The sequence below is a fragment of the Hyaena hyaena genome, unplaced genomic scaffold (genome assembly GCF_003009895.1).
Source record: "Hyaena hyaena isolate Hyena2069 unplaced genomic scaffold, ASM300989v1 scaffold_10, whole genome shotgun sequence".
In the NCBI taxonomy this organism is placed as follows: Eukaryota; Metazoa; Chordata; class Mammalia; order Carnivora; family Hyaenidae; genus Hyaena; species Hyaena hyaena.
The window spans coordinates 5,964,669-5,989,993 of NW_024080642.1; the positions used below are offsets into that span (position 1 = coordinate 5,964,669).

The 25,325-nt window shown below is 44.2% G+C and overlaps 1 protein-coding gene and 1 non-coding gene across 2 annotated transcripts; one reads left to right on the forward strand and one right to left on the reverse strand.

The window, feature by feature from the left end:
* The first annotated feature begins 6 nt into the window (after positions 1-6).
* GLOD4 (glyoxalase domain containing 4) lies at positions 7-21,660 on the forward strand. Its single transcript, XM_039253717.1, has 9 exons — positions 7-157; positions 2,089-2,138; positions 2,862-2,982; positions 7,313-7,457; positions 11,586-11,722; positions 12,496-12,582; positions 12,839-12,952; positions 13,042-13,128; positions 21,398-21,660. Exons 1-9 carry the CDS (start codon positions 47-49, stop codon positions 21,461-21,463), a joined length of 918 nt encoding a protein of 305 aa, XP_039109648.1. The 5' UTR covers positions 7-46; the 3' UTR covers positions 21,464-21,660.
* On the reverse strand, positions 13,314-13,386 carry TRNAK-CUU. The gene has a single exon. It is a non-coding gene; the product is annotated as a tRNA-Lys (tRNA).
* Positions 21,661-25,325: the final 3,665 nt, after the last annotated feature.

Here is a 25,325-nt window from a genome sequence, read left to right on the forward strand (position 1 = left end):
CCCGTGCGCAGTTGCGCAGCTGCTGGCGGGCTACACTGTACGCGGGATGGGAGTGGAAGCTGTGGGTATGGCTGCTCGTCGAGCTTTGCACTTCGTGTTCAAAGTGGGAAACCGCTTCCAGACCACGCATTTCTTTCGCGATGTCCTGGGGATGAAGGTGCAGACGGGGCCCGGAGGGACTGGCGCACCATGGTGGGGACAGATGGGTGTGTCGTGAATCTCAGCCAGGGCCCGGGTGTCCGACCTTAGCCCTGGACTCCTTTTAGCCTTGTGTTTTCGAGAAGAGTTGCATGTCACTGGTTGGGTTAGACGACCTTTGGAAGGGGCCTTTATTAGTCGCCGACTGTGTGCCCACACACCTTTCTTTCATAGAAGTTCATTTACAGATACTGAGCCTCGGCCCTTGTGGCGCTTCCAGCCCTGGTGGGGGAAAGACCGTAAACAAAAAGTGATATAATACTCTTCCAGTAAACAACAACTGAGTCACTTCCGGTTTGGAGCCTTTTGGTTTAGAGAGTCAGCCTAGACCTTTGCTTCTGTAGGGCTGCTTTGAATGGTCCCTTTTGTATATTCAAAAGCTCCGGCCCTAAGTCAGGACCAGTTATTTCCAACACCCGGAAGCGGCCTCCAGCCCTGAGCAGCTGCGATCTACAGGGATCAGGTGGCAGATGCTGGTGGAAGCTCTTGGGGAGTTTGAGCAAGGGATTTAAAGGTGCACGACTGCAGTTTAATGCAGAGACAGTGCAGAAGTCGTGGAGTGCAAAGGAGTTACCTGAATTCATTTAAAATACATCCTCCGTGTTTCATGGTCCGGTGTTGAGCTTTGGTGACAAAAATGAAAATGACCCTAGTATCTGTCTTCAGCTAGAGCTCCTGGCCTAGGATGAGGGTGGAGGTGAGAGTTGGATTTGTACATGGTATATTGTACATAGTACATTAATGGAAGTCAAAACTTGATAAATGATGGAAAACCACAAAACTCTCCCTTAACATGTCTCTTCCACTAAAGGGTTGTTGTGAAAATTAATACTGTTACGTGTGTAGTATTGGATACATCATATGTGCTAGGTAAGTGTTTGCTGCTACTATTATTACAGAAATACAACAGGGAAGATTTAATCTGGGGCTGGGTCATCAGGAAATAATTCATGCAGACCTGGTATTTGAGGTGATCTCTAAAGATAGCCAGGATTTCTACAAACCAAGATTAGAGAGAGAAGTATACTAGAAAATACTAGTATATGCTGTACTATATAAAGTATATACCATACTAGGAAAAGAGCCAATGCAGACATAAGGTATGTTTGGGAAACACCACTAGTGTTCTGGGCCTTTAGCTTAGATTACTTAGATAGAGTTCAGATGGGATATCAGGGCACATAGGCTGGGACTACTTCTGATTGTCTTGAATACTAAGGGTTTGGAATTTTATGGACAGTAAGTAAGGGGTTGTCTTACATTTTAGAAGAGGGTAAGGATGTGATCAGAGCTGTGCATTAGGCACATAATTTTATGACGGTATTAAGGAAAAAGATCAGTGAGGGTGAATTTTAATAGTCTAGGAGAAAACTGATGGGAACTTGTACTGGAGCGTAGCAGTGGGAACCAAAAAGGAAAGTAGAAGCCAAGACATTGAGAGCCTGCTCTGTGTGGGGTTCTGTGTCAAATAGTCTAGTAAGTTATCTGTTTCCACAATGCATTGGGATACTCGGACCGTCAGCAACATGCTCAGAGTTACATGACTATTGAGTGACAGCCAGGATTCCAAATCAGAATTCTCTAATGCCGAAGGCCATACTTTGGCTTGAGGGGAGAGGGGTGTTGTTATTTTAACTGACAGCACTGCTTCCCAGTGTAAGTAGATTTCACAGCTTTGGTTGTTTGACCCTTGGTGTCAGACTGCTCTTCCTTACCTCTACTGCTTCGAGTCTGGGCAAAAGATAAAGCTCATTATCTTTGTCTTACCAATAAAGCTTATATATTATTATATATAAGTTGTAAATGTCTGTGTTTAACATTTTAGCCTGTGCTATGTATGCTGTGTATAGTACTGGTAACACTGGACAATTTATTCTCTTTCCTTACTAGATTCTGCGGCATGAGGAATTTGAAGAGGGCTGCAAAGCTGCCTGTAATGGGTATGACACCTTGTTTCTAATGTTTATTTATTTTTGAGAGAGACTGAGTACTAGTGGGGGAGGGACAGAGAGAGAGGGAGACACAGAATCCGAAACAGGCTCCAGGCTCTGAGCTGTCAGCACAGAGCACGACGTGGGGCTCAAACCATGAGATCATGACCTGAGCTGAAGTCGGACACTTAACTGACTGAGCCACCCAGGTGCCCTGATACCTTGTTTCTTAAAATCTCATTTGGTCTCTAAGAACTCCTGGAGAAGTTTCTCAAAGTGAATATAAGTCAGGGGAATAAATTCAGGAGACAATAAATTAGGGTGGCAACTTCAAGAACACAAATAAGTGTATGTTCTAAAGGAAGCGAAGTTTTATCGAGGGTCTCTTGAGCTTCATAGCCATAGCAAGCTGGAAAATTCGAAGCCTAATGAGAATCACATGTTTGTTGGTGGATATATAAAAAAATAAAGGTCAGTAAAGCCTCTTTACAGGAGCCTGTCCCCTACTTTAAAGAGAAGTAAATGAATCTTTCCCTCAAATAAGTGCCAGACAGGTGGTCTTTGGAGCTGTCCATAACTGTGTTTAGCACCAGCTAAGAGGTCATCTCACCCTTACGGGGACCGAGAGGACCAGAGGTGACTGCCCTCTGCTCTGTCCCACGAGGTCCTTTGGGGGGGTCTGAGGCAGATTTTGTCTGTGGTCACGGGGTTCACTTACTTTCATTTCTCTAGGCCCTATGATGGGAAATGGAGTAAAACAATGGTGGGATTTGGACCAGAGGATGATCATTTTGTCGCAGAACTGACTTACAATTATGGCATCGGACACTACAAGCTTGGCAACGACTTCATGGTAAATGTCATTTCATTCTAGCAGATATTTGGCAGTGCCTTTTATTGAGATCCCTGATACAGCTTTGGGTATGATGACTGCTGAAATTGATTGCCTTTGGGTGCAGGTCAGTGATTACCTTTATGGGGTTTTTTTTGTTTTGTTTTTTTTTGGGGGGGGTTAGTTTATATTTTTGAAAAGGTAAGCATGCAAACGGGAGGGACAGAGAATGGGGAGAAAGAATTCCAAGAATCCTTAACAATGCAGAGCCTGCTGCAGGGCTTGATTCCACAAAAGGTGAGACCATGACCTGAGCCAGACAAAATCAAGAGTCGGTTGAGCATCCAGCTCTTGATTTCAGCTCAGGTCATGATCCCGGGATCATGGGTTTAAGCTCCTGTGTTGGGCTTTGTGCTGACAGCTCCTAGCCTGGAGCCTGCTTCAGATTCTGTGTCTCCCTCTCTCTCTGCCCCTCCCCTGCTAATGATCTGTCTCTCTCTCTTTCAAAAAAAATAAATAAACAGGGGTGCCTGGGTGGCCCAGTCGGTTAAGCGTCCGACTTCATCTCAGGTCATAATCTTGCGGTTCGTGGGTTCGAGCCCCACGTTGGGCTCTGTGCTGACAGCTAGCTCAGAGCTGGAGCCTGCTTCAGATATTGTATCTCCCTCTCTCTCTCTAACCCTCCCCTGCTCACACTTTTTCTCTCTGTCTCTCTCAGAAATATATAAAAAATAAATAAATAAATAAATAAACAAACGTTAAAAACAAAAAAAAAAAATTAAGACTTAGCGACAGCTTTGACAGAGATAAGACTCCTCTGGGGGAATGATTGAACCTTAAGAGGCAGAAGGGCCAGAGTCATTGGTCTGGTCAGTCCTGATCACCAACCAGAGAACTCTCTTCTAATGAACTTTAGGATTGGGATGCGCTATTACAGCCAGTGCTAGTGAGAGGAAAACATGAGAAGGTTTAAGGAGAAAGAGAAGAAGGCATTGCATGCACTACATTCATTCTTTCATGCAAGAATTCAAGTTACTGTGCTTCTAATAGTTATAGTATCTTTCTCTTATTGAGCAGTTACTACATGATAGAGATAATGTCTCTGAGCCCAAATACACAACCAGATAGCAGGCACTAGTTTTACTCTCTACTAAGCAGACCTATCTCATACAAGATGTTTATTTTGGTCATTTGATCAAATGGTTGGTTAACGCCTGTTAAAATAATAATGATATCAAGGTGGAATTTTTACGAGGATCAAATTATCTATAAAAGTGGTTTGTAAATGAAAAGGACTGTTCAGATTTATCATAGTTAGTATCTTCGTTTTTGTTTTTCTCACTCTGCATGTCTCTCACTAATTTGTTCATTTAATAGATACTTTTTGCCACTTGCTATATGCCGTGTACCTTGTTAGGTCCCGGGGGTGCAGTAGAATGAAGCACGTGTACCGGCCCGAGGAGCTTCCTGCCTGGCGGAGAGGCAAGTTAAGAGACAGAGGAACACAGTATGATAAGTGCCAGGATTGGCATGAGAACAGGTGGATGTGGGAACACCTGGGAAGAATTCCCAACTTATTCCCAGATTGGTGAGAGTGCAGGGAAGTCTCTCCGGAAGTGACACCCGAGCTGCCCTGCTGAGTGGCATCAGGCGGGACAGTGGGAGGAGAGGCCTGCAGGGGGGGCGGAGCGTGGCAGTCAGGGACCCGTGAGTAGCACATCTGGCCAGAGCGAGGGACCCGTGAGTAGCACGGGCACCTGTGAGTAGCACGTCTGGCCGGAGCGAGGTGCATGGACACCAAGGGGGCAGATGTGAGGCTGGAGAAGTAAGCTGGGACCGCGTCCCAGGCAGGTGTTTAGACTTCATTCTAAAAATAGACTGGAGTCTTCTGAAGCGGGGGGTGACACCGCGTCTGTGGTGTACAAGAGCCGGCCTGGCAGGGGCGTGGGGGTTGTGAGGACACGGCGCCGGGGTGGGACGGGAAGCGACGGGCCGCCAGTTCTTTAACACGGTAGTTGCAGCGGATGGAGAGAAGTGGGTGGGCTCGAGAGCCGATTGGGAGGTAGAGTTCGGAGGATTTGGTGATTGAGTGCATATGAACATTTCTTCATGTTTGTTTCTCCTTGTCTCTACTCGCCAAATTTAAATCCGGGAGGGAAGAAAGAGCAAGACTACTTTGGCGCTGCGAACGTGGCCCCGGCTCCACTCAGATGTTGATTGATGGAGCAGCAGGGGCCGGAGATGGTGAGGGTGGGGGAGAGCAGCGGGGCTGGGCCTGGGCCTCCCGGAGACCCTCTGGCAGGCAGGGTTCCCTGATGACAGGGCCCTTCTGTGCGCCTCAGTTCGTGGAGCAGAAAGACAGGTTACACGGAACCCCCATTTCTGTAAAGATCTGCTATAGGTGAAACAGAAAAGGATTGACAATGTGGTTTTTTGAAAAAAGGGCAAAAGCTATGAAGAGACAGCCACAGAAAATAAATTAGAAATGTCTCTTAAACATTGAAAAAAAAAAACAACGTTCAACTGCCAAGCTACCATTGGTCACCTGGCAGCTTGGCAAAAATCAAACAGTGTGACAGCACACCGGGTCAGACAGGGCGTTAGGAGAGCGCCACTCTCTCACAGCACTGATGAGGGCGTGTGACATCACCGCATCCTCGCTTCCGCAGCGTCGAAATGACTAATGCTTTATCCTCTGACCTTGCGGTCTCACACCTAGGAACTTAGTTTACATGTGTGTTAATAAATTTGTGACGTGAACTACGTATTAAATTATTGTGGTATTTATTCCTGCCACAGATATGTGCCTAGTGCCTGCTGTGTCCCAGGCACGGTTCTAGGAACTACGGATAACTGGGGAGCTAAACAGACAAAAACCTATGCCTGGCAGGGGAGTAAAGAAATAAGTCACATAATATGTTGTTTTAAAGGTGATCGTTGTTATTGGAAAAGAATAGAGCAGAGTAAGGGAGGAGGAGGACTATGGGACACATGACTGGTTTTAGTTTTAAGGAAGGTGTCCAGGGCAGGGGTCAGCGAGGAGGTGACATGAGAGGAAAGTCTTGCAGGAGAGAAGAGAGTTGCATGGGTATCATGGGAAAGAGCAATCCAGGTAGAGAACAGCCTGTGCAGAAGCCCTCAGACGGCAGCCGGCATGTTCGAGAAAATGCACGGAGGCCGGTGTGGCTGGAAGAGACAGAGCAAGGGGAAAGTGGGAGGAGCTGGGTCAGAAGTGACTTGGGCTCAGATTGTGTGGGGCCTTTCAGGCCACTAGAAGCCATCCCTAGTGAAATGATGAGCTCTCGGGGGTTGCAAGCAGGGGAAGCGGGGGAGAAACAACATCCAGTTGCTGTCTGAGAGTAGGGTGTGTTTCAGGAAATTTACTCTGGCTGCCGAGCGGATGTTGGATTGACGAGACTCACGGAAAGCGAGGCTGGGTGTTTTTTTGCCTTTTTTTTTTTTTTTTAAATGTTTGTTTGAGAGAGAGCGGGACAAAGAGAGAGAGAGGAAAGAGTGAGAATCCCAAGCCGACTCCACACTATCAGCACAGAGCCTAACGCAGGGCTCAGTTTTACGCTGCGAGACCCCGTGACTTGAGCCGAAATCAAGAACCGGACACTTAACTGACTGAGCCACCCAGGCGCCCCAAGAGAGGCTGTTATTGATAATCCAAGTTAGAAGTGCAGCTGGTCTTATCAGAAGACAGTGTACATTTTTAGGTATTTTGATTAAATTTAAATGATACCTTGATAGTTGGTTTAAACTTTTTTGTTTAGAAAGCAAAAATAAAAACAAAACATCTTAAATAGGTAGCTAGCAAACTAAGGTAAGATCAAGATTTCGAGGCGCCTGGGTGGCTCAGTCGATTAAACGTCCAGCTTCGGCCCAGGTCATGATCTCACGGTTTGTGGGTTCAAGCCCTGCATCGGCTCTGTGCTGTCAGCTCAGAGTCCGCTTCAGATCTCTCCTACCCTCTCTGCCTCTTCCCCACTCACATGCTTTCTCTCTCTCTCTCAAAAATAATAAAAACAAAAAAGATTTCTCTGACTAGATCTTTAAAATTAGAAGAGATTATCTTCGTTAAATAAAAAACAAAAATGAAAGAGACCATCTTTGGTATTAAGTCGATCAAACCTCTCTAGCCTTTGAGTTTCTGTCCTACGATTCACAACATTTGGAATCTTTGTAGGAGAAATATGTCCAAAACCTACTTTAACATCACTAGACGAAACATTTGAATGCCTGTTAAATCATCGGTGGCACGCTGTGAAAGCAGTGGGGTTTTGCCTCATTACCTCGTTCTGGAAAAGACCTGTGGTTACACACTTGATGACACTGGTATTTGTCACAGGGCATCACACTCGCCTCTAGCCAGGCCGTCAGCAGTGCCCGGAGGCTGGGGTGGCCACTCAGCGAAGTTACAGAAGGTGTTTTTGAAACTGAAGCCCCTGGAGGATATAAGTTCTTTTTGCAGAACCGAAGTCCACCTCAGGCAGGTAATTATACCAGGCTTGTAAAAGCCCTCCGTCCGACGGCATCCTTGATGAAAGGAGAGAGGAGGCAGATTTCTCTCTCCTGTGAAGTCTCTGTTGGCATGACATGTCTTTCCCGAGCCAGCATTGTCTGTTTTTTCAGAAATCATGGTTTCATATTAGAATGTCAGTACATAATCCCAGGAGATCTAAACCGGTTTTGGTTCTGTTCTACAGGGAATGTATCCAGTTAGGACACTTTCAGCCGAGAGTAACAAAATCGATCTCAAACGAGCCGGAACACGAAGAAAATGTTCTAGCTCACGGGGCGGGGGTCCACATCTCCTAGAGCTGGTTCCCTCATGGTTGCTGGGTGGCTATGTGGTCCCACATTCTCATCTAGCAGGGGAGGGAGAGACTGACTTCCTGTTGCTTTTTGTTTAAAAAAAATTTTTTTTAATGTTTATTTTTGAGAGAGAGAGAGTGCACATGTGCACAAGAGAGAGGCAGAGAGAGAAGGAGACGGGGATTCGAAGTGGGCTCTCTGCTGGCAGAGGTGGGGGATCAAACTCCCGAACTGTGAGATCATGACCTGAGCCGAAGTCAGACCCTCAACCGACTGAGCCACCCAGGCACCCCTAATGTTTATTTTTGAGAGAGAATGCGAGAGTGCACACGTGCAAGCAGGGACAAGGCAGAGAGAGGGGTAGAGAGGATCTGAGGCTGATTCTGTGCTAACAGCAGCAAGCCCGATGTGGGGCTTCACCTCACAAACCGTGAGATCATGACCTGAACCGAAGTCACACGCTCAACGGACTGAGCCACTCAGGCAACTCAACCTGTTGGTTTTTATTAAAAGCAGAGCCTGGCACCTAGGTGGCTCTCGGTTAAGCGTCCGTTCGTGGGTTCCAGCCCTGTGTCGAGCTCTGTGCTGATAGCTAGCTCAGAGCCAGGAACCCGCTTCAGATTCTGTGTCTCCCTCTCTCTGACCCTCCCCGGCTTGCAGTGCCTCTCTCTCTCTCAGAAATAAATTAAAAAATAAAATAAAATAAAATAAAAAGAAGAAAACATAATAAAAGCAGAGCAAAACTCTCCTAGAGTCTTCCTGCAAAGTTGCTGGTCAGATTTATTCACAGCCCTGCTCCTGAATGAGCCACTGCTAAGGGAAATAGGATCAACCTTAGACGAGTTGGTCTCCAGCTGAGGTCAGTTTCCCAAACTGTCGAGCTGGTACTGAGGGAGTGAGGGTGGAATGGGAGTGAGGAGTCCACCACGGTGACTGCCATGAGGGGAGAAACGTTGCACGGCTGTTTCATTTACTAAAAGCGTGCTCGTCATATATGTGATTCCTACAAATTCTGCCGTCTGCTCTGCTGAAAGAAACAATGGCAGAAAAAAAGATTTTTAAAACCTGGTGAACAGCAAAGGCGGTCCTGCCTGTCCCTTCGGTCCGTGAACACACTCCTCTAAGCGGACCTGAGATGGGGGATGCAGGCCCTTCCGTTCACTAGTCCGCCTCAGTGCCCAGGCGCCCCCATATGGAGTCTGGTGCTGTGTGTCATGCTACTTGCTTTTCCTCTGGAGCTGAGTGAAGGAGAGAATGATCTGTTCCAGGGTGGGAGGTTAGACCGGCACCATAGCACTCCGTGCCAGATGGAGTTTCCGTATACTACTGGGATTTTTATGATTATTTTTGACAGGTGATTGTTGCTTTATATACTTTTTAAAAATCTTATTCTGAGAGAAAGACCATGCATGTGAGCAGGGGTGAGGAGCAGAGAGAGAGGAGAGAGAGAATCCCAAGCAGAATCTGTATTGACAGCACATAGCGCGACCCGGGACTCAATCTCATGACCCATGAGATCATGGCCTGAGCCGAAACCAAGAGTTGGACACTCAACTGACTGACCTACCCAGGTGCCCCTCTGTACTAACTTTAAAGCTTAACTCCTACTATTAATTCCCCTGTGGTGTTTTTCCCCTAATTTTAATAGTATTTCCTTTATTTTATTATTAGTTTTGTCTTTTTAGAGAGCAAGTGGAGGTTCAAGGGGCAGAGGGAGAGAGAGTGAATCTTAATTAAGCAGGCTCCATGACGCTCAGTGTGGAGCCCAAACCAGAGCTCAATCTCACAACTGTGAGATCGTGACCTGAGCCTAAATCAAGGGTTGGACGCTTAAGTGACTGAGCCACCCAGGCGCCCCAGTGATTTTCAATAAATAAAATAATGGAGAGCCCCCCAGTTCTGAGATGTTTTAGTCCTTTGGAACGATAATACTTCGGGACGTTAATTTCTGATTGGCAATAGAGTCACCTCTATCAGTCTAGCTGGTGTCCAGCCCTCCTTTGAGTCACTGGGTCATGTCAGTACTGTTACCATTCCTATTCTGTGTCCCTCGGGGTCCCTGTTGTCTGGAATGTGTTTATTTCTCAGTGAGTGGAGAAAACGAACAGCCGCCAGGCGGAGGCCCCTGTGAGAAACACTTCACTCCTGCTGCTGCTGTTTTAGCAAATGGGGCAGAGGCAGTGAAAACTGAAGAAAAATGTCCTGAATTTCTCATAGTCAGAACAGCTCCTCAGGGATCACTTTACAATATAAAAATTTCCAATAATGTTAAATATTTTAATAAAACTTTTGTTCTTTTTGAAAAAAATAGATTGTTTTCCTAGACAAATAAACAAAGAAGAAAGAAAACAGTACCCACATAGCCAGAGATAATCACTGTTAACATTTTAGAGTGCACCTTTCCAATCAGTGATCAAAAGAAACGTGTATATAAATGTATATATGTGTGTATCTTGGACTTCATTGTAGTGATGCCATTGTGTTTATTACATCTGGGAATTAAACAGTTGCCTGTTGTAGGATGTTTCCGTCCTTAGTGTTTCATTGTTACAGGCAACACTGTAAAGAATGTCTTTGTGTCGAAAGCCCTCCATACATCTACAATTACTTCTTCATTTGATGAATATAGGATTGCTCTTTCAAAAGCAGTTTACATTTTTTTTAGGCTTTAGGTACATTCTGTTAAATTGCTGCCCAGAAATGAGCTAATTAACACTCTGCCAGTACTCTATGATTGTGATTTCCTCCCCCACCCTATCACTGTTAATACTGTGAACTTTTACAATCCTTTGCCAATGGGATAGCAAAATGTTGTGGTTTAATTCCAATTTCTTTGATTATTTGTGAGGTTGGATGCTTTCCCATGTGTTCACCGACCATCCCAGTTCTGTCTGTGGGTTACCAATTTGCGCTTGGTACCCATTTTTCTAGGATATTTGTCTTTTTTCCTACTAATGTTTAGAGGTGACTTAAATATTAAGGACTGGGGTACCTGGGTGGCTCAGTCAGTTGAGTGTCTGAGTCTTGACTTCAGCTCAGGTCATGATCTCACAGTTCATGGATTTGAGCCCCGCGTCAGTCTCTGTGCTGACAGTGCCGAACCTGCTTGGGATTCTCTCTTCCTCTCTATCTGCCCCTGCACTGCTTGTTTGCTGTTCTTTCTCTCTCTTTCTCAAAAATTAATAAACTAAACAAAGAGAAAAAAATATTAAGGACTTTTTGTCATGTATGTTGCAAAAATGTTTCCTACTTTGTCATTTACTCTTTGATTATAATTTTTTTTCTTTTTGGGGGGAGGTGGTTGTTGCCTAGGTTGTTACATTTCATGTAATTAACCTAATTTTTTGTTTCCTGGCTTTTCTACCTTTGGTGTCAGGTTTTAAAAAAATCTTTTGGGGCACCTGGGTGGCTCAGTCGGTAAGCGTTCGACTTCAGCTCAGGTCATGATCTCAAGGTTCTTGGGTTCCAGACCTGTGTCAGGCTCTGTGCTGACAGCTAGCTCAGAGCCTGGAGCCTGTTTCAGATTCTGTATCTCCCTCTCTTTCTCTGACCCTCTCCTGCTCATGCTGTCTCTCTCTCTCAGAAATAAATAAAACATTAAAAAAAAAAAAGTGTACATTTTTCCCCACCAAATGACAAGCCAGTTTTCTTCATGCCATTTATTGAATAATGTGCCCTTTCATACTGACATAAAACCCCATTCTTATCATAAGCTAAATTCTTATATATACACAAGCCTGATTTAGTCTTTCTGTTCTAGTCTATTGCACTGACCTGTTCATTCCTACTGCTTTATTACTCTCCAGACCCTGTATTAAAAGTCACTCTAGCAGTGTCTGATCTTCAGAAATCCTTAAACTACTGGTCTAATCTATTGGGAATGAAAATTTATGAAAAAGATGAAGAGAAGCAAAGGGCATTGCTGGGCTATGCTGATAACCAGGTGAGTGATCTTGGAGAGAAGTAATCTGTTACCTTGTATTTGGCTTATAAATGAGGATACCATGAAGGTTATTGTCAGCGTTTTTTCACAGTGACTCAATATTTACACAGGTCAGCAGAAAGAAGCAAATAAAAATTGCTGCTAACCTCATCATCCAAATATTACCTTTGTTTATTTTGGGGGATATAGCCTTTCAGAAGTGGAATTGCGGAGTCAGAAGTCATTGTTGAATTTCATCTTTTTTTTTTTTTTGATAACCTAACATTTGAACATGATTGAGTCCTTGCACTCTGACCCAGCAAGTCCACTCCCAAGAATTTATTTTACAGACCTGATCGCCATACATGTGCACAAAGACATGTGTACAAGGTTATCTGTCACAGCACTGTTAGTAGCAGCAGGAGATAAGAAATAACCTCAGTGTCCTGTGCATTAGAGGAATAGTTCAGTAATTTATAGGTCACCCATAGAGTGGATTACTGTGCAGCTGTCAGAAAGAATGGGGTGAATCCTTATGTGCTGACATAGTAACATTGGATAAAAACAAGGGACAGAATAATGTGTAAATTATGCTGCCGTTTGTGTAAAAAAAAAAAAAAGATCTGTTTATGCCATATGTCTTCCAGGAAACTATGGACTAGTTGCCTTTGGGGAAAGTTGAAGGGAGCATTCATTTTTACTTTATTCCTTTAGTGCTGTTTAAATTTTTTTTCTTTTCTTTTTTTAGCCATATAACCTGTTCCGAAAAATAGACCTCTCTCATTTCTTTTCAGTGTAAGCTGGAACTACAGGGTATCAAGGGTCCCGTTGATCATGCTTCAGCTTTTGGAAGAATTGCCTTTTCTTGCCCCCAAAAAGAGGTAATGTTTGGTCCTAGATCTTTGGTTTAAGCTCTGTGACTAGCTAGTTGAACCCGCTAAGAACGTCAGGTTTATTCTGATTGTGCTTTGGTATCAAGTTCAACAGTTGTCTCAAGAGCGGCTGAGATAACAGAATGAAACACATGGTGCCTGAGTTCTCTCTGGTGGATCTGATCCTCCCGTAGGGTGGCTTAGGACCACGGCGTGAGAGTGGTACGTAATCCCTTGCTCACTGTGCCTCTTTGTCTTCCTCAAGTTACCAGACTTAGAAGACTTAATGAAAAGGGAGAACCAGAAGATCCTGACTCCCCTGGTGAGTCTGGATACCCCAGGAAAAGCAACAGTGCAAGTGGTCATTCTGGCTGACCCTGTAAGTATTATTCACGGAGGGGATGGGCTGCACCAGGGGTTTCTGCGAGGTGTCTTTCCGCCAAATTTCTTTTCTCTTTATTGGGGTAGGACGGACATGAAATTTGCTTTGTGGGGGATGAAGCATTTCGAGAACTTTCTGAGATGGATCCAGAAGGAAGCAAGTTGTTGGATGATGTGAGTCTCACTTCTGACTTTATATCCCCATAGGCCCACTGGGGATGGTATTGTGGGGACGGGGGAAGCAACAGGCTCCACGCTGTGTCCTTTTTCTGTCGGGGTGACTTTTGAGCCAGGAATATGTGTTTTCATTGCCACCCGTAGGACTCTTGTTGTAAGATTTTATTTTTAAGTAATCACTACACCAAGCGTGGGGCTCAAACCCACATCCCTGAAATCAAGAGTCTCATGCTCTACCGATTGAGCCAGCCAGGCACCCCCAAACTTTTTTTTAAGTGATCTACACCCAATGTGGGGCTTAAACCCACTGCCCCAAGATCAGGAGTCGCATGCTCCACCAGCTGGGCCAGCTAGGCGCCCCTCCCCCCCAACTTAGGACTCTTGGCCCAGTGCGGCATCGGTCCCTTGCCACGTGCTCAGGCTGCTCTGCTGCACGCACCGTGACCCTGCGCGGTGAGGGAGACACCCCGTGCACCCCTCACTCCCTTAGCTCTTTTGGTCCCCTCATCTGCGACCTACAGCGCCACCCCTGTCCTTTCCAGTGAACGGTTCTCCTCCGCACACAAACGAGCTTTCGAGTCTCCCATCTTTTAAAAATCTTTTACCCCCATCCCCTTCTCCATATTTCTTTTAAAAAATCTGCCCCCACGCCGTTTCTACTTCTTACCACATTCACACTTCAGTCTGTCATATACTGGCTACTGTGACTCTGTGAAACGCCAGTGTTGGTGTCACCCATGACCTCCGTCTTGCCAGGTCCTGCAACTACTTTCCTACCTTCCTCAAACTCAGCCTTCCAGCAGCATCCAAAGCAATTGTTCGCCAGCCCCTCATGCAGCTGCTGTGGGATAGGAACTCTGCAAGTGCTCTGTTGATGATTAAAGGAACGAATCGATCTGTCCTGGTTCTGTCACTTACTATCTGTGTGACTGACCTGAAGTGATTCACTTAAGTTCTCTGAACTTCAGTGTTGTTTCCTTTTAAGAAATCTCTGAGTCCAGTGTGGGGCCCGAACCCACAACCCCAAGGTCAAGAGTTGCATGCTCTACCAGCTAAGCCAGCCACGCACACTTAGACTTCAGTTTTCTTACCTAAAATTTTGAGACAATCAGATCAGCTACCTCCGGATTGTCATATGGTTTATAGAAGGTGACAAACTGCTGACATAATAACAGACATTCAATTAATGTCAACGAAAGCAAGAAACAGAAAATGTACGATTTATACATTTTATCATGAAGGAAAATAGAATGTCAGGCAGCCTCTCAGGGAGCACGTTTGTTAGACTCTTTTCCTTCTTGCTTTTTTCATGTCACTGACCAACTTTGTCCTCTTCTGAGCTCTCTTCTGCTTTGGTCTTACAGATCTCGCCACCTTCATATCTGACCGCTTCTCAGACACAGGCACGGCTTTCTGTCTCGTTCCAAAATGACTTGCGTGGGCTCCCACGTTGCTGTCTTTTATTCTCATGTGCCATTCTTCCTCTTCTCTGGGCACTCTGGTTACCTCTGCGCTGAGCTGTAACCGTCATCCGTTCTCTGACCCCTTTTTCTACTTTTATGTATTTTGAGAGACAGAGCAAGGGAGGGACAGAGAGAGGATAGAGAGAGTCCCAAGCAGGCCCCGCACAGTCAGCGCAGAGCTCACTATGGGGCTGAACCCATGACCTGAGCTGAAACCAGGAGTGGATACTTAACAGACTAAGCCACCCAGGTGTCCCCATTCTCTGACTTCTAATTTCTAGTCCCTACTCCTCCCAAAGCTCCAAACGTGTCGGAGGCCGGCTCCGGCAGGTCCAGGGGTCCCTGAAGGATGGACGGTGTCGGCAAGAGAGAGAGTGAGAGAGCCCTGAGATCCTTTCTGATCACCAGGCAGCCATCTCTGTCCTGTCGATTTTGGTGTCTTTATAGGTCAAATGTTAACATGGCATCAGGAAATGGAATTTTTACAATGGATAGCTCTCTGTGATAAGACGTTTTTGGAAAATGAACAGAAACAGGTTTTACAGAAGTCTTCTTGCAGAACTGCCCCAATTATAGTGAGGTTGAGTAACTAAGAAAATAACAAGGTGTTCACATTTTGATAACGCTAAGATTAAGTCATAGGTTTATAGATACTCTTATCCATCCTTATCACAGCTGTCAGGGTAAGGGAAGGTGTTTGTGCAATGTAGGCCTTAGGGAAGGGGCTGCTATACACCATCAGTTAGCAAAGGTGTATGTACTAACTTATCTTCTGCCCTGATCTGTTCCTTCTTTCTAAGTTAGGCTCTTTGTCTCCAGGCAAGACTTGATTTTCCAGTTATATTCTTTACAGCACCGGAGAGCCAACCATACCTTTAAAGAGTTTAGCTCATTTCCAATACATAGAATAGCCTCTTCGAGGGCATTTACCTTTGTGTCTAGTTTTATGATTTCTTGAATAGCTAGGGCATGAGAGACATTTTTGGTTAGTTGATTTACATGTTGAGCTGTATGAACATCTTGGACTAACGCAACGGTAGAAACAGAATTGTACATGTAAAGGTCAATTTTTTATGCGTAAGGGTCATTAGCCTGTTCATAGTTCAAGGGAAAGTATGGAGGGAAACAGGACCTTCTGGAGACACGATGTCTGTTCCCGTAATCAAAAGAAGTTCCCACAATAAGTTCCTTCACAAGTTGCAGTCATCATACCAGGGCCAGAATAAGGGGACAAGTCACTCCCGATATTGATCAACAAGGTACCCTAGGGGTCAGTGCTCAAGCAGAAATAATTGAGTGGGGGTGGGTATCGGTCATCATCTGATTGGCAGGAGACCGTGCAAACTTGCTTTAACCTCACCAGGAGGTTTCTCGGCTAGTGGGCTCAGAATGGCTCCCAATACAAACAGGTATTTTTTGTTGTTGTTACTGAGGTAAAGTACACATGGATTTTTTTTTTTTTTTTTTTTTAAGAGAGCGAGCTTGAGCAGGAGAGAGGGGCAGAGGGAGAGAGAAAGAATCTGAGCTACCCAGGTGCTCCTATATAGAATTTAAATGAACAGAAATGTAATGTTCAATTTGATAATAAGTTTTGACAGCTAAATATTCTCATTCAGCTGCTACTTAAAATATAGAGCATTTTCATCCTTATAGAAAGTCCTCTCATGCCCATTTCCAGCTGGTTCCCACCCCCGCCTCCTAGAGCCAACTACTGTACTGACTTCTGTCACATTATTTTTGTTTGTCCTTAGACTTCATATAAATGGAATCATTCAGTAGATACTCTTTTGTGCCTGGCTTCTGTCACCCAACATAACATTTTTGAGATTCCTCCATGTAACTGTATATATCAGAGTTCTTCTTTTTTTTAAGGTTTATTTATTTATTTGAGAGAGAGAGAGAAAGAACATGAGCAGGGAGGAGGGGGAGAGAGAGAGACAGAAAGACAGAATCCAAAGCAGCCCTATTCGGGGCTCAAACTCAAACTGATGAGATCATGACCTGAGCCAAAGTTGGACGCTTACGTGATTGAGCCACCCAGGTACTCCTGTTCTTTTTTTAATTGTTGAATGGTATTCAATTTTATGAACATAATGATTTGCTTATCCATTCTTCCGGTGGTGGATAGTTGAGTTGTTTCCAGTTTTTTATCTATTTATAGGACTACTATGAACATTTTTTTTTAAGTTTCTTTATTTTTAGAGAGACAGAGACAGAGAGTGAGAGTAGGGGAGGGGCAGAGAGAGGGGGAGAGAATCCCAAGTAGGCTCCATGACATTAGCACGGAGCCCACCGCAGGGCTCAGTCCCACAAGCCGTGAAATCTTGAGCTGAAATCAAGAGCCAGACACTCAACCAGCTGAGCCATCCAGGCGCCCCTGCTGTGAGCACTCTTGTGTGAATCTTATAGACGTGAATCGTTTTTCTTGGATAAATACCTAAGAGTGGAATTGTTTTTGCTTTATAAGAAACTGCCAAATAGTTGTCTAAAGCGATTGAGCCACTCTACACCCCTACCAGCCGTGTGTGTTTCTGCGAGTTCCGGCTTTTCCACATCCTTGTCAGCATTGGTGCTTTTCGAGATTTTGTGTTAGCTCTCCTAGAGCTTGTAAGGTGGTTTCTCAGCGTGCTGGGATTTCCACTTCCCTGCTAACTATTGAGGTTGCGCATCTTTGCAGATGCTTATTGGCTGTTTGCATACCCTCCTTTGTGAATCATATGTTCAAGTCTTTTATCCATTTCTTTTCTTAGTAGATTTTATTATTACTTGGTGACTAAAAATTCCAAAAACACACAGGAGAGTACAGCAGACCCCTATGTGATTGTCACCAGTCAACTCTGCCATATCATTCGTCATTCCTTCCCACCCCACTTGTGTGTGTGTGTGTATGTGTGTGTGTGTGTGTGTCCTGGGGAATTGTAAGGCAAATCTTAGGTGCTGTATTATTTCAACCCTAAATACTTAAGTATTTTAAACATTTTAAGATAATTTAAAGGAAGTAAAAATCAAGGAATTTTCTTATGTACCATATTGATATTACACACACACACACACACACACAAATCAATGGTATATCCTTCATGTCACGTAAAATCCAGTTTTTGTTACAATTTCCCTGATCATTCTGATGAGGGCCTCCATCCCACAACCCTGGGATCACATGACCTGAGCCAAAAATCAAGAGTTGGATGCTCAACCAACTGAGCCACCCAGGAGCCCTCCCTATGTATTTTTTAATTAGCTTTAATGTAATTGCACTATATCAATACAGAACAATGTATATGATCCACTGAGTTTCATGGCAAGAAGACACACCTCTGATCTCTTTTACGTTTTAGCTATTTAGTCTATTCATAATCTCTAACTAGGAGTGTATTTGCACACTGTGTGTCTGCTCACATGATTCTATTCTCCTGGAATGGCCCTTCTGCCATTTGAATTTTTGCTTATTTTTCAAGGCTTGCTCAAATCCATGTTTTAAAAAAATCTCATTGATTGGTTGGAGTTTTGGAAGCGAGTCATTTGTTAAATATCTACCAATGCAAGAACTATTCCCAGTCTATGGCTTGCCGATTTATTTTAACACAGTCTTACAAGAACAAAAAAAATTTTAGTCGTCAAGTATTTGTTGTATTTCCACATTTTTTTCTTGTGGTTGATTTCAAGTTTCATAGTGTTGTGGTCTGAAAATATGCAGGGTATGATCTTGATCTTTTTGTACTTGTTGAGGGCTGATTTGTGTCCCAGCATGCAGGCTATTCTGGAGGACGTTCCACGTGCATTCAAGAAGAATGTGTATTTTGCTGCTTTAGGACGAAATGTTCTGAATGTATTTGTTAAGTCCATCCAGTCCAGTGTGTCATTCAAAGCTATTGTTTCCTTGTTGATTTTCTGTGTCAAGGATGGATCTGTCCATTGCTATAAGCGGGGAAGAGCAGAAAAATTTGAAGTCCAGTTTATCAACTTTTTTTTATGTTTAGTGCTATCTCTGTCCAGACTAGTGTTAACAGCCAATGAAACTTCTTCACCCAAATAAACCATGGGCATTTCAAAAAGTAGAACAATTTAGGGGCACCTGGCTGGCTCAGTTGGAAAGGCATGCAACTCTTGATCTCAGGGCTGTGAGTTGGAGCCCCATATTGGGTGTAGAGGTTACTAAAAAATAAATAAGACTTTTTTTTTTTTTTTTTAAGTAGAGCAATTTAGGGGTTCCTGGGTGGCTCAGTCAGTTAAGCATCTGACTTCAACTCAGGTCATGATCTCATGGTTCATGAGTTCGAGCCCCGCATCAGGCTCCGTGCTGACCACTCAGCCCTTGGAGCCTGCTTTGGATTCTGTATCTCCCTTTCTCTCTGCCTCTCCCCTGCTAATGCTCTGTCTGTCTGTCTCTCTCTCTCTCTCTCTCTCAAAAATATAAACATTAAAAAAATTTTTTTAGGGGCGCCTGGGTGGCTTAGTCGGTTAAGCGTCCGACTTTCGCTTAGGTCATGATCTCGCGGTTCGTGGGTTTGAGCCCCGCATCGGGCTCTGTGCTGACTGCCAGCTCAGAGCCTGGAGCCTATTTCGAAGTCTGTATCTCCCTCTCTCTCTGACTCTCCCCTGCTCACGCTGTCTCTCTCTCTCTCTCCTAAAAATAAATAAAAATATTTAAAAAAAAATTTTTTTTTAAAGGTAGACCAATTTAACATAACATTTTTATCTATTAGGAGGAGGAAGACTGTTACGAACATCCTGGTATAAATCTTATAGACGTGTTTCATTTCTCTTGGGTAAATACCTAGCAGTGGAACTGCTTTTACTTCAGCGTTTAAGAGGCTTTTTATCTTAGAATAGTTCTCGACTTAAGAAGCAATTTTTGAACATTGTTTCTCCTCACCCCTAACTTCATTAGCTATTTAGTCACCAAGAGGTGTGGTTCTACTCTGAAATCTCCTGTTTATCCACTTCCCTTTGCAAAGGGCCCTCATTCTCACCTGTAATAGTGCAGAAGCCGCCTCTCACCTTCCAGCCATCCCTGCTGCCAGCACCAGCTTTCTACCGCGTAGATCCAGTAATTTCAAAAACTGTCTAGTCTTCTCATGGCTCCTGTTGTCTCCAAGTGACATTCCAAAGTCTTTGACAGCGCGTGGAAGCTGTCGGCACTTCCCTACTCTTCCCTGCTCTCCAGTCTTCTGTGCTGCCCCCTCCCTCCCTCCCACCCCAGGCCGAGGAGCGGTGCATATTCCCTGAGATGTGTCTTCTGGCCTCCTCCCGAAGGTTTGTTTCCTTCCTTCCTTCTTCAACTCCTCCCTCAGAACCCACAAGCTGTCTTGGATTCTCCACACCAGAGTTTGTCGTTTCCCCCATTTATTATGTCTCTGACGAGACAGAAACGTCTGCACCTTTGTCAGTTTTCTCTTATTTTGCACATCTTGATTTTCGAAAACCTTTCTGTGTTCATCAAGACAGTCGCAGCACTAAGATACCCTCTAAGTCAGTGCGACCGTGTCTTGTCCCATCTCGGAGTCCCACCGCCCAGGACAGCCACTTTCACCTTTGAGGTTTCTAAAAAAATTTGCGTACTTCTGTTTCTTCATTTTCAGTGGCAGACACCATCTTTGCACTTCCTGCTGAGGTAGACGAGTCTTTTTATACCATTTTTCCAACCACTTAGTTGTTTTCTTTTGGTCTCCTAGCACCTTGTTCGTGCTTCTGTCATAGCAAATGCCCTAGGAGACACCCATGCGTGCGCCCTCATGCAAAAGAGTTGTCTCCATCTGAGCCCTCCGCTATTCTCTGTGCTCCTCAAAGCCTCAGACCAGGTCTCTGCCACCACACCTGAACCCAACATCATACCTAGCTCAGAATGAAAACTAGCATTTTTAAAGGTATTTCTATACTTGATTTTGACTGGATAAATTAATGTGTATCCTTACCAAACACCCATTTAGCATATGCATGTTTGTATTACAGGAAGGGTTTTTTGTGTTTTTTCTTTTTAATTTTTTTAGTTTTTGAGAGACACAGCAAGCAGGGGACGAGGAGACAGAGAGGGAGACACAGAATCTGAAGCAGGCTCCAGGCTCTAGGCTCTGAGCTGTCAGCCCAGAGCCCGACGCGGGGCTCAACCTCATGAACTGTGAGATCATGACCTGAGCTGAAGTTGGACACTTAACAGACTGAGCCACCCACGCACCACTGGACAGGAAGTTTTAACAGACTTAGGTTCTAAGTGTAGACCACTCTGTAAGCCCTTCTCCATGGTCTCAACCTCGTGGAATAGTAAGATAAAAACACTCTAGTGGCACCAAAATATATTCACAAGGCTTTCTTTTTAATTAAGAGGCCCCAAATTAACCAAACAGTATCAACATCAGTGGAATGGTATTGGAGGAGGCATAGTAAAAGCAAACCATTCCAGGCTTAATAGCTAAAACATGAAAATTGCTTTTCATATCGGGTCTCATAACACCGAGTCTCATTAGCACTAACAGATTCTTGAGAACCTACCCAGATGCGAAGAGTGACAGCCCCTTCTGTTCTTCCAAGGACCCTGCAGCCTAGTGTGCTTGCTCCTTGCTCTCTGATGAATCGGCTGGCCAGCCACGCTCCCCCGCTGCACGGTTCACCCTTGACTCTGCCACGTGAGACTCTGTTGCTCGATACTCATCCGCATCCGGTGAAATGAAACATAATACTCTATACCGAACAAACACATTGTGTCTTAATTGTTCATGACTGTGGGCAGTGCAGTGAGAGGTACAAAGTGGACTGTATGTTTTGTTTTATAGACTTAACCATATGTTCCAATTCTCTTTCTATAGGCAATGGCGGCAGATAAAAGTGAGGAATGGTTTGCTAAGCAAAATAAACCAAAGGCTTCCGGTTAACAGAAAACATCTGTGGAACGGGCATTTGTGATTCCTGTCCAGCACCTGCGAGGCCTGGTGTGTCCATGCCTGATAAATGCTCTCACGACTCGGTTGTTTCCCATACAGGGAAGGAGGCTAGAGTGGTAGAGATCTGTGTGTTCTAATCTTTGAAAGCCCCCAAGATATATTGTAGAAATAAAATCTTACTGTAATCAGTCCCATTAGAGGAGAACTCGTGCTGTAAGCTGCACTGGCATTGGAATGGCACATTCTACCTGGAGCTCTAGTAGATCGGTAATTATTTTTCAGCCTGGGCAGCTATGTGGGCCATCACCTTTGGTTGGAAATGGAGGGAATTTTTGATAAGCTTATGGCAGGAATACTTCCAGCCCCATGATTACATGCTCTTCTAACGCCCTCCCCTGGCAGGCCTTGACAGTGAAACATTTTAAAGACATTTGGTTCGGGGCACCTGGGTGGCTTAGTCGGTTAAGCGTCCGACTTTCGCTTAGGTCATGATCTCGCGGTTCGTGGGTTCGGGCCCCGCATTGGGCTCTGTGCTGACTGCCAGCTCAGAGCCTGGAGCCTGTTTCAGTCTGTGACTCCCTCTCTCTCTGACCCTCCCCTGCTCACACTATCTCTCTCTCTCCTAGAAATAAATAAAACATTAAAAAATAAATTAAAAAAAAAAAAAGACATTTGGTTCATTGAATCAACAGATTTGATTACCGCCCACACATTCCTTGCTTTAAAATTTTGAATATCCAGAGAAAACAGATGGAAGAATCTCATGTGTTGTGCTGCTACATGCCTGGCTTTAGTCCACTTTCTTTATATAATTTTCTTAAATCCTCACGAGAATTTTAATTTCTGAAATATGGATTCGAATATTTCTTCAGCCTGAAAAAAAATTTTTTTAACACTTTCTTATGGTTTTCTATTTGGTTCTACAGAACAAATAAATTCTAATCATTGGAAACGGAATTTTACTGGCCATATTTATTATTAAATGGGTTTTGGAACTATACTCCTGAACTCAAGTTTTTACACCAGACTGTAAGACTCATTATTTAAAATAGTTGTGGCCAGGTTCTAATTATAGGGAAGACACTGAGGAGATTGAAAAGACTGACTCAGAGGTCACCAGTTCCAGAATAATATATATGAAATTCCCTCAGTTATTCTTCCTGGCTGGCAGATTTCAGGGTTTCAGGTCATCTTACAGGGTGGGCTTACCTTCACTGACAGAAAGCAGCGCTTTTCCCTCTCCACGGCATTTTTCATTCAACTTAAATTCCCCATCTGAGGGAACCAATCAAGGGTTTCAAAGCAAACCAGGTTATAGATGTTCCTTCCCTAGACAGTTGGTTCACCTATTTCATGTACATGGGGAGATTACTGTGTAGATTTTGAATAACTAGACTACTCTGTGTCTCTTTAGACTAAGATTTGTTCATTCTCAGATTTCTGGTTAGCATAGTAATTCTTGATGTCTATCTCTGGTAATAACTGTTATTGTACCAAAAAACTATGCTTTTCCCAGTGTATCAGGCTACCGACGTAGGCCTTCTGAGTTTGTCATAGTAAAATAAATGGATTTATGTAAGAACTGAATGACTAAACACATACTAGATTTCTTTTTTATCTACTTCAATTTTATTCAATTTTAACATACCAGAATTTTTCCTCTCTTAAATTACCACTATGCATGAGAGAAGTTAATGCTGTTTATCTACCTGGGACATTTTGACTTTACAATATAAGCCCCTTTTATCTCACTGCCAGTCATTTTTCTTTCGCCGAAGTCTTTACTACTGCGTTCATTGTAAAACCATTTAGTGTACAACTTTGGCCTTTTATCAAGGAATCCATAAGTTTTACCTCTGCCCGGTGTAGCTAGTGATTTTAAACCCCAGGTAGGATCACTTTCCCGCTTCTGATGATGGTATGCTCCATGAGAAAACAAAGTTATAAGAAAGATGGCTCTGGGGGCGCCTGGGTGGCTTAGTCGGTTAAGCGTCCGACTTTCGCTTAGGTCATGATCTCGCGGCTCGTGGGTTCGAGCCCCGCATCAGGCTCTGTGCTGACTGCCAGCTCAGAGCCTGGAGCCTGTTTCAGAGTCTGTGTCTCCCTCTCTCTCTGACCCTCCCCTGCTCACGCTGTCTCTCTCTCTCTCTCTCATAGAAATAAATAAAAAAAATATTTTAAAAAAAGTTTAAAAAAAAAATTAAAAAAAAATAAGAAAGATGGCTCTGGGGGCACCTGGGTGGCTCAGTTGGTTGAGTGTCCGACTGTTGGTTTTGGCTCAGGTCATGATCTCATGGTTCATTTGTTTGAACCTCATGTCTGGCTCTGCAGTGGTAGTGCAGAGTCTGCTTGGGATTCTCTCTCCCTCTCTCTCTGCCCCTCCTCTGCTTGTGCTCTCTCTCTCAAAATAAATGAAACTTTAAAAAATTTTTTTCTTAAAAAAAATAAGAAAGATGGTTTTGCCCAAGCTGGTGTTTTAAAACAGATGAAGTTGGAAAGTTCTTGAACTTCTTCACGGTTGTGTTTTCAGAGCAGTCATTTTGTTTTCTTGGCTTTGAGGGATTGTGGACTTCTGTCATATTAAGTTTAAAATTTGTTTTGGGGCGCCTGGTGGCTCAGTCAGTTGAGCATCTGACTTCGGCTCAGGTCATGATCGCACGGTTCATGGGTTCGAGCCCCGCGTCGGGCTCTGTGCTGACAGCTGGCTCAGAGCCTGAAGCCTGTTTTGGACTCTATCTTCCTCTCTCTCTGACCCTCCCCTGCTCGTGCTGTCTCTCTCTCTCAGAAATAAATAAAACATAAAAAAAATTTTTTTTTAAATAAAATTTGTTTTAATGTTCACTGAGATAATATTTATTTTTTAGAGAGAGAGAAAGAGTGAGTTAGGAAAGAGCAGAGAGGGAGACACAGAATCCAAAGCAGGCTCCAGGCTCTGAGCTGTCAGCACAGAACCTGATGCAGTACTTGAACCCACGAGCCCTGAGATCATGACCTGAGCCAAAGTTGAATGGCTGACTGAGCCACCCAGGTGCCCTTCCACTATTATTTTTACTAGTAATTCACATTTAATGTGAATCAGGGTCCGAAATGCATCAAAATGTGCTTATAATATCCTCCAAAGAAGAGAGGATGGTACAACTCCATTGTACAGCGTGGCTCTTGCTCAGTTTATAGTTACAATAGTTCTTTAGTCACAGACACCACTGGTGTTCTGGGGACACTCTCTCCTCAAGTAATATGTCTACTTAGTCTACAGCAACTTACTGCACATACGTGAACAGAAGATCCTGAAACTGTCTGGTGAGATTTGGTTCCCTTTGTCCTCTGATGTTTTTATGATCGTTGCTTCTATTGTTTAAGGGTCCTTCATGAACTGGAGCTGACCTGATGCCCTGGCCTGTGAAATAATTTTTGAGGAAAAGTTTTGGGAAGTTCCATGCCACAGCAGAGCTTTTTCTCTGAAATGTGATACCATTTAGCACTCCATATCCCTCTACACTTTTTGTGCATCAATGTCGCCGCGATCATCAACACTTGCATGGGGCACGGGGTGGGTGGTCCTTCTAAAACAAAGTCGGGGGTGCCTGGGCAGCTTAGTCAGTTGAGTGTCCAATTTCGGCTCAGGTCATGATCTACCCAGTTCTTGAGTTTGAGCCCCCCACCGGGCTGTCAGCCCAGAGCCCGCTTGGGATCCTCTGTCTCCCTCCCTTTGCCCCTCCCCCGCTCATGCTTACACGCACTTTCTCTCAAAAATAAGCAAATAACTACACAAACTCATTTACATGTACATATCTTGTCCTACAGACATCCCCAAGCAGAAACCAGGGTTAACTGCAGACTAACCCCAAGGAAA

Bases quoted from the DNA above. Each gene is read 5' to 3' on its own strand.
- GLOD4 (XM_039253717.1), top strand. From the start codon at position 47: ATGGGAGTGGAAGCTGTGGGTATGGCTGCTCGTCGAGCTTTGCACTTC. The intron at 158-2,088 runs GTGCAGACGGGG...TTTCCTTACTAG, and splicing joins GCGATGTCCTGGGGATGAAG to ATTCTGCGGCATGAGGAATT. The intron at 13,129-21,397 runs GTGAGTCTCACT...CTCTTTCTATAG, and splicing joins GAAGCAAGTTGTTGGATGAT to GCAATGGCGGCAGATAAAAG.